Source organism: Strix aluco, chromosome 31, assembly GCF_031877795.1.
Source record: "Strix aluco isolate bStrAlu1 chromosome 31, bStrAlu1.hap1, whole genome shotgun sequence".
NCBI classification, from domain to species: Eukaryota; Metazoa; Chordata; class Aves; order Strigiformes; family Strigidae; genus Strix; species Strix aluco.
Window position 1 is genome coordinate 3,712,887 of NC_133961.1, and position 21,497 is coordinate 3,734,383.

At 43.7% G+C, this 21,497-nt stretch overlaps 1 protein-coding gene across 1 annotated transcript in view; it reads left to right on the forward strand.

The window, feature by feature from the left end:
- The first annotated feature begins 1,106 nt into the window (after window positions 1-1,106).
- The window catches only part of EXT2 (exostosin glycosyltransferase 2), an 81,028-nt gene continuing 60,637 nt past the window's right edge, over window positions 1,107-21,497 (forward strand). Inside the window, exons 1-7 of the mRNA XM_074809752.1 lie at window positions 1,107-1,229; window positions 3,194-3,753; window positions 3,926-4,015; window positions 9,010-9,126; window positions 13,785-13,980; window positions 17,332-17,471; window positions 18,316-18,409. Coding sequence (XP_074665853.1) covers window positions 3,218-3,753; window positions 3,926-4,015; window positions 9,010-9,126; window positions 13,785-13,980; window positions 17,332-17,471; window positions 18,316-18,409 — 1,173 coding nt within the window. The 5' untranslated portion in view covers window positions 1,107-1,229; window positions 3,194-3,217. The remainder of the gene's footprint in view (window positions 1,230-3,193; window positions 3,754-3,925; window positions 4,016-9,009; window positions 9,127-13,784; window positions 13,981-17,331; window positions 17,472-18,315; window positions 18,410-21,497) is intronic.

The following is a 21,497-nucleotide window of genomic DNA, read 5'->3' on the forward strand; positions in this document are numbered from 1 at the left end:
AGTCCTCAGTCAATGAGAAAGCCCAAAATAGTTTTGGAAAGGCGCACAGAACTGGAAGAAAGGGAGACAGGAATGCAAATCTATGGAAAACCAGGGCTCATCAGTACAAATTTTGCACACTCAGGTAAGCATGAACACTGTCCCAGGACCCTTTGTGATGGGAGAAGCGGCTCTTCAGTGGGGAGAAGCCTTCCCAAACCCTGCAGCCAGGCTTGAGTCACTGGGCTAAATCTGGTGCAGTGTTGGAGGGAAAGTCACCAACAGCCAAAGAAACTCCCCAAAATGTAAAGCAGGCTTCAGAGGGGGCCAGGGTGAGGAGCCTGCACTGCGTGGCGGGGCGGTTGAGGCAGGAAGGAGGAGGAGGAGGAGGAGAGGGCACGGCCTTCTCCTGGGAGTGTTTGCAGTTTGAAAACACTGTTCAGTTTTGGGCCCCTCACTCCAAAAAGGCCATTGAATGACTCGAGTGTGTCCAGAGAAGGGCAATGGAGCTGGTGCAGGGTCTGGAGCTCAGGTCTGATGGGGAGCGGCTGAGGGAACTGGGGGGGTTTAGTCTGGAGAAGAGGAGGCTGAGGGGAGACCTCATGGCCCTCTACAACTACCTGAGAGGAGGGTGCAGAGAGGGGGGATGAGTCTCTTGAGCCAAGGACCCAGCGGCAGGCCAAGAGGGAATGGCCTCAAGCTGCGCCAGGGCAGGGTCAGACTGGCTCTTAGGAAGGATTTCTTTGCAGAAGGGGTTGTTGGGCGTTGGAATGGGCTGCCCAGGGCAGGGGGGGAGTCCCCATCCCTGGAGGGGTTGAAGAGTCGGGTTGAGCCAGCGCTGAGGGATCTGGTGGAGTTGGGAACGGTCAGGGGGAGGTTCATGGTTGGACTGGAGGAGCTTCAAGGGCTTTTCCAACCTCGATGATTCTGTGGTTCTTCCCCTGAAAAAGCGCTGAGGTCAGCGGCCAATTCCAGACGCTGTTACGGCCGGGCCGCGGCCTCCCCCTGCAGCTCCGACCTCCCGCCGCCAGGGGGCGCCCCGCGCGGTGGCGCGGCCCCACCGCGACGCTCTTCCGCCGCGGCCTAGAGGGGTGGTGCCGGAGCGCCGCGCGCATGCGCAGACCGCGCCTGCCAGGCCGGGCGGCGGCGGCGGGAGGCGGTGGCGGGAGGCGGCGGGCTGAGCCCCGCTCCGTGGGGCCGGCAGCGAGCTGGCGGCGCGGGCGGTGGGGCCCGAGCGACTGCGGGTGGAGGTGAGCCTGGGCGGCGGGGTGGGGGGCGCGGCCCGCCCTGCCCCCGGCGCCGTGTCGGGAGGCCGGGCCGGGCCGTCGCGGGTGTTACCGGCAGCCCCGGCCGTGCCGCCGCTCCGGCGGGCCGTGTGTCCTGCCCCTTGCCCGCGGCGGACTGTCCGCTGGGCTGCCGCGGGTGGGCAAGGAAAGCCGGAGGTGGGGGAGCCGCGGCGGGGCGGAGGGCCTGGCGAACCGGGCGGGCTGGGCCCTCCCGAGGCTCCGGCGTCCCTCGAGAGGCGCCTGTCACCGCGTCTCTTACATCCCGTCGTGGTTTTTGCCACCTCTCTGGCTGCTGTGGCTTCTTCCTGTTACTTTTAATACTCCAAATGCCAGCGGACCTTGTCTTGTGCCTGCAGGTTGCCCAGGGGGATTGTGTGCTGCGGGAAAGTAATTCAGCGGTTCCATGGATGAGAGTTACCTTTTACTGAGGTTCCCCCCTCCCAGGCTTATGTCTGGGCAGCTCTGCTGAGTGACTCAAATGCTTGCTGCAAATGTGTAATCTTTGTCCTAATGCAAGTGGTTCTGGTGCTATATCAGGAAGGAGGAATAACACGGTTAACAGTCAGAAGCATGTGAAAAGTTTTTAGTTATAAAACTAATAGTAATGTAGCATTCTGACGTCTGTCCTGATAACAACGTGATGCGTGTGTTGTCCTGTGCAGTAGGCTTTAAGCCTGTCTCCAGAGTCAGAAGGTGAATGTAAATTGATGAGAGCAACTGTTTATGAGCGTCTGAGATTATTTTTGTGCTGCTGTAAGTGCAGTCGCTTCATGTGCTAGCCACCCCATCCTGTCTTTTGAGAACTGTCAAATGAACATGACCCAATTTGTTATAAAGACCATTTAATGCCTTATTGATACTTCTTTTATTTGTACTTGTTGTCTGCTGTACAGTTGACTGTCAGACTTTATTTCGTGCTTACAAAGATCATTTGTCCAAAAGGAAAACACGTAATTATGTTATCCGCATTCTTCTTCAGGAAAAACTTACTTACTACCTTTAAAAAGCTCCCGCTGTGGAGAGTTCAGGTTGGATTTATTTATTGCAGAAGCTTTAGTTGAAAACCGAAACAGGATTTTGCATTCCAACAAGTAGCTGATTCTTCGATCTGCAGTTAATATAAATTGCCTCTTGCTGGAACCACAATTCCGTGTGTAAAAACTTGTAAGAAACATCAAAGATGACAACAGTTGTGTGACTCTGTGGTACTTTTATTGCATCGTGTTTTTCACTACAGGTGTTATTTGGGCTACAGTGAACTATTATTTAAATGCTTTTCTTAATGTGGCTGCAGTGGCAGCTCATAGAACACTTTTTTGCCCCAAAAGGCGTATTGAAAAAGATGACAAATTAATTCCTTTTTCTTGCCAGAAGTAGTTTAACATTGTTCTAGTTGGGTGTGATGGGGCTCCTGTAAAATTCATTTTGAAAGCACCTTTACATTAGAAGCGTTATCATGCTCCTAAGTTCTGTGTGAAGCCCTGTTGTCAGCCCTTTGTGGGGTATCCAGGTTGTTTCTCTTCACTTGTAGATGAGCATTTTATTTTTTTTTAGTATTCACTATGAATACACTTACACGTAGATAGAGTGGCCCCTACGAGGACTCGCTATATCTGTAGCGTCCGAGGTTTCTTCCTCCCGTTGCTGCCCAAGCCGCGTCCTTTTCTGACTTGTGGTTGTTAACTGGCCAACATCATTTCCTTCTGACCAGGCCCAGCAGATCAGCCTCACGTTGTCCTTGCCAAGTGGCAGTCCCAGTTGACATCTTACGTTCTGGTGGGACATGTGAGCATCTGAAGAAGTTTTATTGTAATTTGCTGAGGCAAAGAACCTGTCTCGAAAGCATTAACTGGATGTTTCTGTGCGTTGTGATAACTATGTAACTCTTCCAGAGTTCATCCTAGAACCTCTCTCTTCCTGTTTTGTAGAGACAAGAGATAATTGATTCCATTATGTGTGCGTCGGCCAAATACAACACCCGGGGTCCAGCCCTCATCCCAAGGATGAAAACCAAGCATCGCATCTACTACATCACTCTCTTTTCCATCGTTCTGCTTGGCCTAATTGCCACAGGAATGTTCCAGTTCTGGCCTCACTCCATTGAGTCATCCAGTGACTGGACCGTTGAAAAACGCAGTGTCCACGACGTGCCCGTGGTCAAGCTCCCTGCTGATAGCCCCATTCCTGAGCGGGGAGACCTCAGCTGCAGGATGCACACCTGCTTCGACGTCTATCGCTGTGGCTTCAATCCCAAAAACAAAATCAAGGTATACATCTACTCGCTGAAAAAGTACGTGGATGAATACGGGACATCGGTGAGCAACACCATTTCCAGGGAATACAATGAGCTGCTAACTGCCATCTCTGACAGTGAATTCTACACTGACGATGTCAACCGGGCCTGCCTTTTTGTGCCATCCGTAGATGTCCTCAATCAGAACGCGCTCCGTATCAAGGAGACAGCTCAGGCTTTGGCACAGTTATCCAGGTACTTACTGAAACTTCAGTGTGTGAATTTAAAGAACACACAGTGGAAAAAAACTAAGGTTAAGGCAGGAGGGGAGGACGCAGTGAGTCAGTGCCAGAGCCAGGCTTTGACAGAACTTATCATCCATCTGTAGGGAATACCTTTCTAATTGTTGTCTGTTCTTTTGCCGTAGGTGGGATCGAGGCACGAATCACTTGCTCTTCAATATGCTGCCTGGAGGGCCACCAGATTATAACACTGCCCTAGATGTTCCTAGAGATAGGTGGGTGTTTTGCTGTGTTTGAACGCACAGGTCTGGGTTTAAATGCCATCGAAGAAGCAACAAGCTCAGGAGTGCAGCTGATAGCAAAGGGCGTGCTCCTTAACCGTTACAAAGCTGGAATATGACTTCCTCTCTTCTGAAAACCAGGACAAAGTCCCTATCTTGTAGACGACGAGTGTTTGCTCCTGAAATCTGACAGTTTAGCCCCAGCCTTAATTTTATACGGGATGTGGCTGACAGCGTTTCCTCTTAACTGTTGGGCTTGCTGTAAGGGTGAGGAATCTTGAGGTTAGAGCTGTACCTTGTGTGTTTCTGAACCTGAACACTTTACAGAATGGCCCATTTGATGCAAATTAGAAGTTCAAAGATGATTGTAGCTGCAACTTTCTGGTAGAAGTCAGGTGCTTCAAGGGCATTTTAAAGCAGCTGCTCTACTTGACAAAACTATGGTGAATTTCAATAGTTTCTGTTATCTTAACAATTACACTTGTATTAGTAATTGAACAAATGCTCTTAGTTATTCTCTGGCAAGTGTGTTTTGAAAATATTTGCCAGAAACTTAAAAGGCACGAATCCTTAGCTCAATTTTCACTTACAGAATAATTTACTTTTGGAAGACGAAAGGAGGTTGTAAGGCAAAGAAAATTTAGCTTAGATACTGTTACTGAATGTGTTTCTACTATAGATTAGCCTGTATGTGCTTAGTTCTGCTGAGTTAGGCCCTGTTTAACCAGTCCCTCTCTTGAAGGTCAAGGTTAACTTTCTTCTGCCAAATGTCAACAAAATCTTGCCTGAGATATGGGATCTTTGCTAAGATGATTGTGCATGGAATATATCTTGATTTCTTTGCACCAAAGATGATTTAAAACATCCTTCACTGCCAGAACAGAACATGTCTTTTCTGGACATGTTTGAAGAGTAAGTTTACTCACTGTAATTACGTTACTGACTGTAAAGTAAAGCTTTAGTTTTTTACTTCCCTGTATGAAATATGTTATATGCATGTGGGTTAGCCTGAAGAGGGCAGTCAAGCATCATTCTTACATAACCAAACCTGTTAATCTGTTAGTAAATACTCATATTTATTATCTTAAGATTTAGACTTCTTAAAGGGAATTTTCCTTTGACAATGCTCTGCTTAATGAAATGGACTGCTCTGGGACTGTGTGTTTGTGGATGCGTGTGTCTGTTGAAGAAATAGATTTGTTAATTGAGTGCAGTAGGTTTCTTGCACTGCACAACTTTTTTCTGACTTTATGTCAAATGTCCGTTTATATTTAGCCTTAGGTGTCTTGGCTTAGTATGCAGGAAATGTATTATTTTGGTAGGTGTTTGTTCTAAGTGTTTGTTATGCTAACCTAGAAAGCTGACTGATTGGAATTCAAAAAATCAAATCTTTTTGTGGCATACAGGTGCTGTTGTAGCTTGTCAAACTGGCTCACTCTGCAGCTGTATGGCTCTAATGCATAAGAGAGGCAATAACAATGCTTGGGATGGAGAAAAGGTGGAAACTCCTTTTTGTAGGCAGCCAACAGTTAGACTGTATTCAGTGTAGCGTAAAACCAGTACTACAGGTCACAGGTGTGAAGAAAAGGGACCTGTGAAAAAGTCTGTAGTGGGGACCTAGTCCTGGAAAGGCCTGAGTGGTGTAGTGTGAGGTTACAGTATGATTTTGGAGACCTCTGGAGATCTTAGTTCCTGTCTAACAGAACAAGAGTGTGTTTTCTTAATCTGAGAATGTCCACGTGTGTTACAGAATGGGTAGTTAACAAAACATGAAGGACAGTTGTTTGTAGCATCACAGGTGAGAGACTGCAGGCCAAAATAAAGGTACATTGGCAGAGTTCAGGTGGTTTGGAATGGCTGCTCTGGACTGTATCAGTACGACTCCAGAAAGACTGGATTTGTGGGATTTTGTGGATCACTTGTGAAATACAGGGGTAATATTTGTGAAGTTTGCACCAGGAGTGTGGCCTGCATTCTCTATTTGGCGCATATCAGAGATCATACGTAGCTGAATGGTGGTGGATCATGAGGTTTAATAGAGTTGTGTTCTGTTGATTTGCTGCGGAGTATTAATCCAGGTAAAATAAGACCTTATACACAAAGAGGAATTCAGTTATATGACATTTTTACATCTGGAAGAGTCTTTAGCTAAGTTACCTCACTAAGGGGTTATTTGTTTATTAAATCATTAAATCCAATTTCCAAAGACAGTGTAAAAGTGCTTTATTCCATCATTCAAAGATGGAAGTCTGCCTTGTGGGCATGGAGGCTATGTTGCTGGTATTAGCTGCCGTAACATATGTAATCTCCTGCCATAAAACTTAAAAAATAAGCTCTTTATTATTTGTTAATAACCACTATTGAATTTGGTACAATAATGAGGATGAAAGGATTTGTTTTGCAAAGCCACTTTGTAGCTGTAGAATTGAACATACGAACTAAGATACTTTTTCATTCTGCTTCAGTTAATGAATTTGGTTTCAGTGACTTGTGAAGTTTGTCAGAAAGCTGCTGCTGATGGCAGCTGGGCAGAAACATTTAGAGTACGGACCAGTTGGGTACTTCCTGGAGAGAAAGAAGGATCAGTGTCTGAAAAGTGGTGAAAAGTTGCTCAGGAACAGGCTCATTCCTCACTGATCAGTGCAATTTAAAGATTATTTGTCTTGAGTACATTAGGAGTTAATATCTCCCTTACTGCACTGTACGATGAAAATCTGAGCGGAGTTATTTAACTGGTGTTGGTTCCCTGTGGGTTTATTTAGGTAAAAGTCTGCGTGATGCACACCTGCTTTCTCAAGGCTGATGAGGTGCTGTCATGTTTTCACCGGATCCAATTAAAACAATCTGGTTGTAGTTTCCCAATTAGGAGGGGTTAAGAAAGAGGAGGGGGATATGAAGTGCAAGAACAGCAACACCCAAAGCCAGTTTTTTCTCCCTGCTTGTAACTGAATTAACGTGACTAAGACACGGAACATGCAGCTTCAGGAGTGAGACCTAGTCATAACAGCATTGTACGTGTCATCAAAGCAGGGCGGGCACTGGAAAGGAATCCAACATAATCACTTGATTTGGAACATAAATTCTCACTCAGCACATACTTGATTTATCATCCTGTTCTCGAGTTGATTTCTACTCCTACCATAGTTTGTGTTGCGAGTGAAGAGTAATAAAGGGCAAGTTGTTTCAATTTTGGAATTGTCATCAAGCTGAAATGCATCTGTAACCCAGAGCCTGGGATCTTCAAAGAGCTTCTTAAACGACACTTAGGACTGCTTGGGTGAAGGCACATTTGTGGCGAAGTGTGATTGTAGTGTTTGAACGCTGAACAACTGTGCTGCAGGTCAAAGCAGGAAGTGAAGTGTCCCGTGGGACATCTGATGGGGGTTAGAACAGGCAGAACATCCGCTGGTGTTTATCCGGGGTGTCATGATCTGGTGGGAAAAAATGATAGGTCTTGGATGATAATTAGGTATAATGATGATCTGTGGTATAACAACTGTAGAAAAACTGCTTCTCCAAACACTATACTGAGGATTTCATTCAGTGATATCTGAAAAAACAATATGAGCTAATGGGTGGTGAGAGCCTCTTCCAGTCTCACCTTGATTTTTTGTTCTGATGTGTCTGTTCTGATTACTGGTGTGCCATGTGCCTGCTCCAGTCTGAACCATGACCGTATGCAAGCTTGTGATAATAAGGCTTTTGGCTGAAATCATCACTGCCACAGTGGGTACAGCTCCTCAAGATCCTTTCTGTAGTGCCTAGTGTAGTGGTGTATTTGTGTTCTGCTTCTTTCCACACAAGAGAGAGACTGGGATTGGAGAAATATTTTTCTCCAAACTGCTTTGTATGGTCCCTTAAGCAGACGCCGTATCCCTGGGGCAGGTTAAAGTGTAGCACGCCTGCTGCTTGCTGAGGTGGGCCTGAAGATTTGATCAGCTGTTTGAGAAGTCTCACTAAAGCTGAAGCTGAGTCTCTTTTGGAAATAGGATGATGTGTTCATGGTGCCACCTGGTCACTGGAGATGAAATGGCAACTGAAAAGCTGATGTCCTCTACCAGCATATTTCAAAGAAGCCTGATTTGGGATAGGAGATAGTAACAAGCCCGTTTTTTTCTGGCATTGTGAATGATGCATTGCTTTCTTCTGTACACATTGTTTTCTTCTGCTTCTTAAAGCTTTTCTGAGCGGCAAAAGGTTGTCCCTTCTAGGAAAAGCCACAGACAATCAGTCACCCTGTTGGGAGGTTGAATTACATCTCAATTTATCAATCTTTGATGATTCCCATGCTTTCTAGCACAGTGTCCCAGGCAGCCTCTGCTGATGGAAGTTAGTTTCAGAACATACAGAGTTGTTGTTGTCATGTTTTCTGTTTATAGCATTTTTGGTGTATTATAAACATGAAATAAATTTCACTAGTTTGTATGATCACTTTGAAGATACAGCTACAAAGAACTCTATTTTGTTTCCAGCCATGAGAAGTCCAGAGTCACTGTAAGCTGCCAAAATACTACATTATTGTACCTGGACTTGTATCTGAAATATAGCTTGTCTCTAACGCTTCGAGAACTGTGCTATACCCTGTTCTAGTGCAGGCATCGAGGAGTATGTTAACTAGTATAAATAATTAAGAATGTATTTCTTTAATTTAAACTTGACTTAGGACATATAAGTTTGCAAAAAGGCAAAATTATCATAATGACTGCAATAGATTAAATTTCCCTAGGTTAATGCAAAATGGTCCATTCCTCAGTGATCGTAGGCAGTCGTAAGCATTCTGTGGATGACTCGATCCAATCTGGCCGTAAGACCAGTTCACGAAAACTAAAGCGAACCAAGAAACTGCATGAAAAATGCCACTGACAAAAGCTGAGGGAAAAACTTATCTCAGAGCATGTGTCTTCTGGGTGATGACAATCAGTAAATCGCACTCCGAGTTTGCACAGTGTACGGGCTCTGTTTAAAGTCTCTTTCCTGTATTTTTTCAGAGCTCTGCTGGCTGGTGGAGGCTTCTCCACATGGACTTACCGACAAGGCTACGACGTCAGTATTCCTGTTTACAGCCCGTTGTCAGGGGAAGTGGATCTGCCAGAAAGAGGACCGGGGTAAAGCAATTCCCATGGATTGGGCAAAGTATATTCAATATTATGCTTAATATTGATGCTGATAAAATACAAATATAGCTGCTAACTTGTTGGTGGGCTTGGGCGATTTCCTAAGAGTTGCTTTTAACAGCTCTTGCTATTAAAATATGTGATGGTTTTGGTGCTGATGGCCTTGACTCATCTGCCAATGTGTGGTTTAGCTAGGAACTGAGGATTTTTTGGGACTGATTCTGTTTTTCCCACTGCAGAAGCTGAACTGTGAAATATGACAGCAAGACAGTGTTTCTAGCAGAATTAGATTCAGTGTTTCCAGTGAGCTGATTTCTGATATAAAGTAGTTGTTAATATGTTTGGTTTCTTTAAACTGTAAGTAAAGCAAGGCAGTAATTCAAAGCAATATAGATTCCCTAATAAATGATGGCTTCAGACAGTTTATTTTAGGATACTTGAAAGCAAAGTAATGGCAAAAGATCACTACTGCAGTGATAAAAGAAGTGTGCTATACCTCCATTGTGACTTTAAAGAGGTAGAAGGGATCATGGGGATCAACATGAGTGCCTCAGGTGCAATCAGCCAGTGCAAACTGAATGAGGAACAGGAGAATAGGAGGAGGATGTGATCTTTACCTCTGCATGTCTTAGGGATACATTCTTTGTAAATCGGTTTAGGTGTTTTTGTGGTTCTGAAGTCCTTTCAGAATGACACGGAGAGTTTGGAACAGGAGAAGCCTGTAAATACAGCTCTGAAGGGAAGAAGTTCTTGCAGAATGAAGCTTAAGGAGGTGGTTGTGATTAGCTAATGAAAAAGAAGAATGAAAGCTGATTTGGTTATGGGAATAGTGACATCCAGAGCTTAGAATACTGAGTTTTATTTTTTTCTTTTTAAAGTAATGGAGTAAGACACAAACAACCCCCCCCCCCCCCAACCTTGTAGTTGGAAGTAAAGCAAGACAAGTGGGAAATAAAGCACTAATTTTAACAGCGAATGTAATTAGCCATTAAAATGAGCTACCCTGGAAGGTGGTAGTTTCTCTAATCCATTCATGTCTTCAGAACAAGAGTAGGTGTAAGTCTGGAAGACATGTTTTAAGTGATTATGGCTGACTGCTCTTTTAATATTTCACAGAATCATCTAGGTTGGAAAAGCCCTTGAAGCTCCTCCAGTCCAACCATGAACCTCACCCTGACCGTTCCCAACTCCACCAGATCCCTCAGCGCTGGGTCAACCCGACTCTTCAACCCCTCCAGGGATGGGGACTCCCCCCCTGCCCTGGGCAGCCCATTCCAACGCCCAACAACCCCTTCTGCAAAGAAATCCTTCCTAAGAGCCAGTCTGACCCTGCCCTGGTGCAGCTTGAGGCCATTCCCTCTTGTCCTGGCGCTGGGTCCTTGGCTCAAGAGACTCATCCCCCCTCTCTGCACCCTCCTTTCAGGGAGTTGTAGAGGGCCATGAGGTCTCCCCTCAGCCTCCTCTTCTCCAGACTAAACCCCCCCAGTTCCCTCAGCCGCTCCCCATCAGACCTGTGCTCCAGACCCTGCACCAGCTCCGTTGCCCTTCTCTGGACACACTCGAGTCATTCAATGGCCTTTTTGGAGTGAGGGGCCCAAAACTGAACACAGTAATCGAGGTGCGGCCTCACCAGTGCCGAGTACAGGGGTAAGATCCCTTCCCTGTCCCTGCTGGCCACGCTAGTGCTGATGCAAGCCAGGATGCCATTGGCCACCTTGGCCACCTGGGCACACTGCTGGCTCGTGTTCAGCCGGCTGTCAATCAACCCCCCCAGGTCCCTCTCTGACTGGCAGCTCTCCAGCCACTCCTCCCCAAGCCTGTAGCGCTGCTGGGGGTTGTTGTGGCCCAAGCGCAGCACCCGGCATTTGGCCTTATTGAAGCTCATACAGTTGGCCTCAGCCCATCGCTCCAGCCTGGCCAGGTCTCTCTGCAGAGCCTCCCTACCCTCGAGCAGATCAACACTCCCACCCAACTGGGTGTCATCTGCAAACTGACTGAGGGTGCACTCGACCCCCTCATCCAGATCATCAATAAAGATGTTAAACAGGAGTGGCCCCAAAACCCAGCCCTGGGGGACACCACTCGTGACTGGCCGCCAACTGGATTTAACTCCGTTCACCACAACTCTCTGGGCCCGGCCATCCAGCCAGTTTTTTACCCAGCAAAGCGTGTGCCCATCCAAGCCACGAGCAGCCAGTTTTGCCAGGAGAATGCTGTGAGAAACGGTGTCAAAGGCCTTACTAAAGTCAGGGTAGACAACATCCACAGCCTCTTAATTACAATAATTTCATAAGCCTCTTAATTACAGAGCTGAAAGTGTTTCACTGTAGCTAGGTCTTACCTCTGTTATGTTTTAGAAGTTGGGCAGACTGAGGCAATGGGAGTGACATCACATGGCCACTGATTGTGAAGATCAAGTTTAGAAATGCAGAAACTTTAGGTCCTTTTTTCTGAGAGCATCCTGTAGAAAATATGAATTATTAAAGTTGAAAACTGTGATTGAAAGGGTGCTGCCACTATCAGACACAAAAAGTGATTGTACTTTGTCTTCATCTGTCTTCTCTAGTAAGGGCAATGCTCTGGGCTGCTCCAAGTCAGATGCTGCAGCCAGTTACAGGACAAACTTGTACATCAGTGGTTGGCTTTGCTCACACCCTTTACATTCCTGCTTGTGATGCTCCTGGACCAGGCCAGCATCAGGGCATCTGGTTGCATCCCAACTGATTCTTCATAGATCTCAAGTATTATTACAGTCCAGCACAGAGTGAATTTTGTATTTCTGTCTGGAAAGCATGAATGGGATGATAAGCTTCAACATGTGTAGAACCAATTGTAAAGAGAGATGCCATCATATTGTTCATGTCCATGTAGTCAGCTAAATGCTATGTCGGGTTTCAGGTCGGATAAGAGAAACTGTTGTGTGGGAGCTGATGCAATAAGGTGTTGGAGCTTCCACGTTCTCAAAGTTACCGAACTTTGGTTTCAGTTTTGGGTTTTTTTGGTGAGGAGCAGACTGTAGCCTCTGGAGTACCATCTAGTGGCCAGCCAGCATTACTAATTGAGACACATTCACATCTCTGATTGCTTTATGCAGGAGGGATGTGACAAGGGAACGATGCTCAGAAATCAGGCTTGTGTGGGATGGATTACTACGTTCCACTGCACTAGTGTGTTACTTCTGGGAGCTGGGATGTACTTTCTTTTGTAGCAAGAATTCATAGCTAGATTGTGAGTGTCATAGGATGACAGTTTCAAGGCAAAATCTGGTTTTAAAACATATACACAAACAAACCTGCATAATTTTCAGCTGGTTATAGACATTTATTATCACTCATCTGCAGCAGTGGTTCCTTTTTTTAAGGCAAATACTTCTTCATTCCTCCCACAGAGCTGAACTGAGGGAGTTTGATTTACTCTCTTTTTTAGTTGGATTGTTTAAAATATATTAAATCCACCTCTGCTAGAGATATATATTCTGTAGAGCTGATAGTAGCAAGTTGGTAGCAGCTGGAGGCTTGGGAAAAAGAATGTGTAAAAAACCAATTCTATACAAGTCTCATCTGTTAATTGGAGCAACTAAAGTGACCAGCGTGAAAATGAGTAGAAGAGGTGAGAAGAGCAGCAGGAGAGGTCTGACTTTATAAAGTGTGTGTTTGTATGTGTTTTCAGAGCTGTAAATTAAAGATAGCATCACGTGGAGTGGAACTGGAATCCTAAGTGCAGGCCTTGTGTTTCCTGTGGTCTTTTGGCAGCGTGAGGGCAGGCACTCGCCGTGTGTCCCATCCAGTGGGGAGCAGTGGAGCAGTCTGACTTCACTGACCCGTTTAAAAAGGAAACCAAAGTAGATGCAAATGAGTCTAACAATTGTATGACATGCTATTTTCCAACATTAAGATAACTCTTTTAAGCAGTGAGCATCTAATTTGAGACTGTATTCCTGTGTGGTTTACCTCCAGTGTTAATTAGTGTCTTGAAACACTTCAGTATTACAGCACATTTTAAATACTCCTGGTTTTGGAGCATGGTACAAGTTGAGAGTGGATGGCACAATGGGCCTTCAACTTTGTCCTGGAAATGTTGCCTTTCTGTTGCCCAGAAGGGTCAGAACTGAATCACAGCTAACGAGATGAGCTTGTCCTGTTGCTGCTGTCGCCATATCAAGACTAAATAAGCACAGGGTAGCCGAGTTGTCCGTTCAGCATCTTTTTTCAATTAAAGTTGATGAGAAAATATATGGGAGGAGAAACTAGCAGCAGCATTTAGTGTCCTATCTACTTTGTTATAGTAGACAAACACCAACAAAAGAACAATCCTGGCATCAGCAGCAAGCTGTTTTAATATGTAGCTACGTAGAGTTTATTTCAGTTTGTAACAGAGGTTCTAATGCAAGCGCCTATTCTAATGTAATAAGCACTCTTTCCAAGTAGAAATTTATTCAAAGCTGTAAGTAATGCTGAGCCACTTACTATCCAAGATTTAATTGTATTGCATCATTACCCTTTCCAACCTCATCTGAAAATATGGTCTTGACAGTGTGTCTGCATTTAGTTAATCTTGCTCTGCTTTTCCAGGATAGAAGGAAATGAGTTCTGGAGCATCTTGGAAGTGAACTCACAGTGCTGTCAGCTAACCCTGCTGTGGTTTTTCAGTCCTCGCAGGTATTTCATTCTGTCATCTCAAATGGCTCTGCACCCAGAATACCGGTCTGAGTTGGAAGCTCTTCAAGCGGAAAATGGGGAATCAGTGTTGATCCTAGACAAATGCACAAATCTGTCTGATGGGGTACCTGCTGTTCGCAAACGCTGTCACAAGAATCAAGTCTTTGATTATCCTCAGGTGCTTCAGGTACGACTGTCTCTCCTGCAAACTTCTCTTCCCCTCGGTGACTGTCTTAGCTGTGGAGCTGCTCCTGGTTAGCACTGGTAGGGTACTTCCTTGTGTTTAGTTAACTTGCTGGCCATGTTTTGAAACTGCATAATTTGTTGTGTTAGCTTGGATATTATATCCTAACTTTATTCTTATTTTTGAGAGGGCCAAGAACCATGTACTCAAACTGATAGGCACACTACGCTGCGATTTGAAAACACTGCTTCATGAGATTGGTCATGGTGGTCTTCTAGTAACACGACAGCATCATGTAAACTTAAAAGATGATACAAAGATACTGCCAAAACCAGCAGCAACGGGAGGAGAAACTTTTGGAGGCCAGACAAAATTGCTTACTTTAAAACTGGGGAAGAACACTGGAATCTACACCCTCCAGAATGACTGGCAAAATGACCTTCAGCAGGCATGAATTTGGAAATGATTTCTCATATATGACAGTCCAGGCCTTGCTAGATGAAGCTTGGAACAGAGGATGGCTTTGTCAATTGGAGGGAAGATTAAAATGAACTCTAAAGAGCTCACGTGTGGATTTATTTGGGGGGCAAAAAAGAGTGCTGCATTTAAGGAGAGTTGGTCAGATTATATTTTTTTTATACGCAACTTAGTAGTTAAACCCTACAAAATTCTCTGTATAGATATGACGGACTGAGCTGGAAGACTTGTCAGCATGCAGCTATGAAAACATCTAGGTGAAATGTGTTTCATGGCCTTGGCCCAACTTCCAGAGGCCTTTTGATGTGTCAGTGAAGATAAAACTAGATAGCGTTCTCAGACCCCTGTGTCTCTTGGCAGTGCACTAACAGAGAGGTGCTTTGGCATGCAGTGTGGTGAAGTGAGTTATGCCATAGGCCACTGTGCTCAGTCTGTGGCCACCAGCACATAATCTGTCTTTGAACTTCAGCAAATGATGATAAAATAACAAACAAGCTGAGGAAAGGCAAAGTTTCCACCCCTCCTGTTATGTTTTGTAGGAAATATGTTTAAAATTCCTTGTGGAGGAGGGGGAGAGGGAGGAAAGGGTCACCCTGAGTCCTAAACTTTCAGCCAAAAGGGGAAAAAATAAAGTTTGCTTTATTTCTTAAAATACAAAGTGGATTGCTCAAGGATAGCAAGTCAGGGTATCTGTATCTTGCTGTATATGATTTTATAACCCAGAAGAGAGCTGGCACATGCAGAGATTGTTAAAATACTTTCCTTCGCAGAGCCCTGCATCTCCCTTTGGAATGTCTGGCTGATAACAGTGGTGATGCGAAGAGATGTATTTATAGTAACCTTTGTCTAGACAGGAAAAATGGTTATCTGGGAAGATGAGCATGTGTGTCCACATCTGGGCTGCTTTTTTTTTTTCTCTCCCAGACCTTACTAGAGTCTTTTCCACCTGCTGCTGTGATCGAGTGAGTCCGTGGTTAAAATGTGTGTTCATTCTCCCTGTTCTTCCACTCCCCGCACCCTTCTTTTCCTTCTCTTCCTGTCTGAGAGTGGGGGAAGGGGGACTGTGATCACAGTTCATCCTTTCCAGGGCTGCCTTTGCAGACTTCCTACTAGACAGGCTCTTGGGCTTCTGGGTTGCTAATGCTTCCTGTTTGCAGTCTTCTCTTGGAGGAGATTTCCAAGCCTTTTAGTACTCTATGGATATGAACAAGGTCTTACAATTGCATTAGGAAACAAGTGAAGAGCCAGCAAGCTCCCCTGTATTTCCTAGTTCCATTTTGATGTTTTGCTGCCCTGCTGAGCCTCCTGGCTCCTTTTCCTCAGGCCACAGAACACAAACAGGACAGATGTTTTCTTATCTGTAGGAGCCCCTGTATCAACTTTATAATTTTTCTTTCTTAGACTTAGGGATAATACTGACTTGGGCTTTTTCCTTGTTGCGTAGCTGAACTCTACGAGCATTTATTTTGTGATCTTGACTCTGTAGCAAGATCTGTCAGTGGCAGTGAGAAGTAAAGTCCCTATTTACAGGGTGAGCGCAGCATAGTCAAGAAGTCTTCTCTGCTGCAGTTTAAGCTTTTTGTCTTGTGTGTTGTGGATATAAGTGGATTATATTCTCCCTTTTTGCAACAACTTTTTATATCTTTGAAGTTCCCTTTAGCCATCTTCCTCCTGCCCTCACCCCTTCAGAGTAAGTAGTGTTGAAATAGTCAATCTTTCCTTGTAGATCATACTTTCAAGGTAAGTAATCATCCTTTTTTTTTACCCCTGGAATTGCATTGCACAAGACTGAACACACTGCTCTGTCTGAGGTCTTTCATTACTGAGAAGAGTGAGTAATTCCTTCAGGTCTCTTAGATTGTACTACTTTTTGCATTCTAATACAACCTGTGGGTGGAATGGCTTGTTTTTTCAAGAGCACAACATTGCTGACACATGAATACCCTTTCTTTCCTGCCCTTTTGCAGGAAATGGCTAGGTTTTGCACTTTGCAGAAAAGGACAGTTAGTTTATGCTTTATGTTTGTGCTGTTGGTTATTTTTATCCAAGTGTTGAACCCTATATCGGTATTTTTTAGTCAAATTATCCATATAATGTCAAACTCTAATCCCGTTACCGATTTGCTTGCTAATCCTACAAAATCATAGGTATTGTCAGATCTAATAAGTATGGTCTTAATTCTTCTACTTGGTTAACTAAGGGACACATTGAATACTGTTCCACCTAGAAAAGGTGGTTTAGTCCATCACTGTGTTACCTGAGAACCACCACTAACTGCTTTATACTTCGAGTTCTTTAACTATAAAGGCTATGAGGGCTTTGTCTAGCCCATGATTTCTTAATTCGCCTATGAAAATGCTATCAAAGATGATGTCAAATGCCTTTTAAAGTTGAAATAGGAGATCTGTTACTTCTCTGCTATCCACAGAGCTGGATTGCCCTATAATGGAAGAAAAGTAGCTTGGCTTCATACAGTTTGTACTCAGTAAGTTCATGTTGATTGTTGCTCATCTTGTTATGCCAAACTTTAAAAATGTTTGATTTATTTTTCCCCTTGAATTTTCTCAGTTAGAACTCTGAAGTTTGCCCATTAAAATAAAACATAGAATAGTCCCATTAGCTGATTTCTTATCTCTTCACTCATGATATTTTTGCGCTTCTGGAAGATAAAGTTGTGTAATTATTTTGAATTAGCTAATAATTCAGAATACATTGGTTGCACAGAGCAAGCCTGTTTTCCTTTCGACTTGTGTTTCTACAAGGGGGAGGGCAGGAAAGCGTAATGCATACATATATACATAACCACACACACATATACAAATCTAACATTTCCTCCTTTTTTCCCTCATCTGTGTGTTGGATACCATTTGTTGACAGGAGTCTACGTTCTGTGTCGTTCTACGTGGAGCCCGCCTGGGACAGGCTGTGCTAAGCGACGTTCTTCAAGCTGGCTGTGTCCCAGTCATCATTGCCGACTCCTACATTTTACCTTTCTCTGAGGTTCTGGACTGGAAGAGGTCTGTACCCTCGCTGTTGTACATCTAACCACTGCACAAGAGACTTCATTGCATTCAGTGATTTGAATAAAAATTGTGTGATGAGTCAAGTGTACTGGCGTTTACGGGGAATAGAATAGAGAGTAAGATACCTGCAGTCCCTGGATATATTATGCATCAAAAATAGGAGAGGAAAACAAATGAGGCAGAGATGACAGAGCATTTGGTTGTCCTGTAGCTGATGATATTTTTTTCTAAAACAGACTTTCTTTATTATCTTGTGCTTGAATTCAGTGAGGACTGGTCTGCATTCAGGCTCTTTTAGGAAAAGCATATGCTAAAAATTGCATCACGTAAATGCTAAATTCTCTATGTTGTATCATGATTCCTAAGATCACCTGAGACTGAAAGGTATAATTATTTTGGAGCTGACTACACTGTCAGATTATTTTCCATGCATGTACTATGTCCAGTTAGGTGATCCTAGGATAACACATACAAAAGCAGTGTGTATGCTATTACTGTATGGTCACTCCAAAAATCTCAGCTGACAGCAAGTCTGTGGCAATCCAGAGATGAGAATTCAGGATTTCTGGGTCTCTGTCCCTTTCGTATTTATTTTTGTCTGTACACATCAGTCCACAGACTTTTGTGCCATTATCTGTGGGCGGACTGGCTGGTGTGAAAGAACTGCTACAGAATCATTAATTACACTGAGAGAAGACTGTTTTCTTTCTGCTAATATCTTCTGAATGTGTCTTATTAGAATAGGACAAGATTCTGGGTTGGAAAAGCTGTTGACATCTTTTAAAGTAGAATGTCTTTCTTCTCAAATAACATTTGTTTTCTGTTTTTTGCTTATAAGGGCCTCTGTTGTCATCCCTGAAGAAAAGATGCCTGAAATGTACAGTATTCTGCAAAGTGTCCCCCAGCGACAGATTGAAGAGATGCAAAGACAGGTAAAATAACGTACTGTGTTTAAATTATTTTCTTTTATGGTTGGAGTGGAGGTTCATATACCTGCCTTATGTGAAATCTGTTGGAAGACAGAAGCATCCATTGTACTCTGATGTTAATATTTTGATTCTTTAGCCCTCTTTCTTTGTGCTAAACATACTCATTCACTATTACTTTCCACTGTTGCGTCTCTGTCCATCACTGGTGCAGCTGGATGTGTTGAACAGCAGCTGTTGATCAGTACTACATTACCTGTCAGGTCAGCAGGTAGAGAATATTGCATATGATTGCAACTGCAGAAGAACACTCCAGTAGGCAGACTTCAGTTACTCGGGGAGGGTTTTCTCCAACCTGCTATGTTAATGTGCATGCTGTCGTGAAATATATTCTAGGGTCTTTAACATCCACAGTGAGCAAAGCCTCCCCATCCTGAGTTGCAGAAGATCTGAAGTGTGAAATTGAGGTTCTGACTATCTGCTTTTTCACGTACAGATCGTGTGGTATTTGCCGTTGAGTGGAGACTGCCAGTTTCTACCAATGTAGTCAAACTCCACTTTCATTGGTTTTACTTTTTCTTGTGTCCCCTGTTTCCTTAGCGTACCCTGGAATAGAAGCTCTCCCTGAATGCGGGTGTACCACCTCCTCTCATACATTAGCATGTTTCTGATGAAATCACAGTGTATATTTGTTTCTTTTTTCTACGTGGTATTTAAATTGTATTAAAGAAGTTCAAGACTGTCTATCTCAAGAGAAGCTTTGATTTGTCGATAAATTTTAATTGCTCAAAATGAGGGAAGCATTAAGTGCAAAATGTTTTAAATGTTTGAAGTTGATAATTCCTCCAAGAGGGAAATTTTGCTTGCTTGGTGCGTGGAAGAGCTGAGATCATGAACTGTGCAAACTCGTGAATGGAGTCTGTGTCGGCTGGGTATGTAGTCAAAAGGAAATGTCTTCTAGTTCACTCCAGTTGATGCTGATTTCCTGGTTTGTATTAGCTTTGCTGTTATGGACACTATCATCATCAGTTGCTTTAATTCCAGAGCTCCCCCATAAAGTGCAAGCTAAACAGATGAGGAGTGTTAGCCATGTGAGCATTTTCGGGGTGTGAAGAGTTTTGTTGTCAGATTAGGGAGTAGGATTCAACCATGTTGTCCTTCTGGTGATTGGAATATATAGATTACATTTTTTTGTCTGACAAAAAAGATGTTAACATGTATTGTGAACTTTCATCCTTGTCGCCTTATTGTACCTGAGCATCTATTGTTGTACGGTAGGGAGATACTGTTATCGTTGCTTTTCCTGATGAGGAGCTGAGGCGTAGAAAAAGTAAGAGATAGACACATAGGGAAAAAGTAAACTCTCTGATCTGGGGTAACTTTTAAAGACACATGGGATTTCTGTAGTCGGATTTCTGCAAGAATTGTGAAGGCATATTTCTGAAATTCCCTTACACGGCCTTAATGATGGAGTCATCTTATGTGTGGTCCTTGTAAAAGTGACCCAAGGCATGGTTTTCCAGGGTGTAGCCTGCAACGCTCTAGTTACTTCTACCTAGCCAGTGCTAAAAGCTGCACAGGGGATATTGATCCTGCATATGTGTGGAGAAAGGAGACTCAAATTTAGCAGTAAATCTGTTTTCATGCCCGAATTGTGTTGCCAGCTTCACCTCACTCTGAACAGAGTCTGCAACCATGGCAGCAGCCATCAGGGGTCTCCTTCCTCTCAGTCCTTTCGCACAAATGAACCGTTTTGGCCGTGCCCACTGACAGCAGCAAGTGGCCACCAGCGATGGCAAATGAAAAAGCTTTGCTGTTACAGCTCCTGGAAACACGATCTTGCTTTATTTTCTTTTTTTTCTCTGACATGAATGTAGAGACGTTAACACTAGGGAGTTCTGCCTGATAAAGCTTTAAAACTGACATTAATAGTCTGTTACAGTGTACGCTGATTTTCTTGTCCATTTTACTAATATCATAAAACATTTCAGGATAGTGTGCTCCTTCTACAGAGAATGCACTTGACAAAAAAACCCCAAACAAAACAACACACAAACCCAAATAAACCCCCCCCAGACATTCTCATTGAAACAAACTAGCAAAACCCACCTTAATTCAGATGATCTGTAAGTTGTCTGTGTTATCTATAACTCCATAGAATTAAGTCAAAATAGAAGATATTTTATTACCCAGAATGCAATTCTAGTCTGTCTGGAATGATTTTTTTTTTTTTTATATATTAGAGATGGTTTGCAGTAGTCACTGTCATTGGGTCCAAAGCATCACTGAACATTTTTGCAGACTGTGATTCTAATGACTGAGGGTTGGAAGTATGTTCTTCTAAAGCTTCCTCTCACATCTTCATGCTTTTGTTGAGGTTAAAGTTGTGTGGTTTGGTAGAAGGAGTAGTAGGATGAAATTACAAGGTCTGTCTTTCTCTTGTCTTTGTGAATTTATTTCTGTTGGCATATTGAGGATACTTAAACATGTTATCCATACAGGTCATGTCCCATCAGCCTTACTTACAGGGTGAAGTCCCGAGATAAGCATCTGTGAAATCCCCTTGTTGATACTTAGTTCTCTTGTGCAGCTGTCCCTAGTAGTGAGTGGTGGTGTGTGGAATACCAGTAACCTGATTGCTTTTCCTCATTGATAAATATGCAGTAATATTCCACTTGTGCTACAGATTTTTGTTTCCTTCCTCCTCATCAGTCTCACAGTAGGGAGCAGTTGCACACTTGTTATCTTTTGATTTAAATGGTTTGGGAAAGTGTCATAAGACTTTATGGCTAGCCAAAAATGTTTTCCCAGTTTTTTTCACTGTCTTCACTTCAGCGACAATGTACAGGAATTAATGAACAAAGATTCACAAAATAAAGCTAAAGTGATGATAGGAGAAGAGAGATTTTGAAGTTGGAACAAACCTTTTGAGGAGGCTGGTGCCTCAACGAGCGTTTCAATCTTACCTAAACAGACAAAGGGACCTAAGGAAACAGTTGAGGAGTCAGGAGTCCTTGAGAAACAAATGAAGCAAAGCACAAGCAAAGCTTTCATACATCACATCACAGTTTAGTCTTAATAATTGTTAGAAATT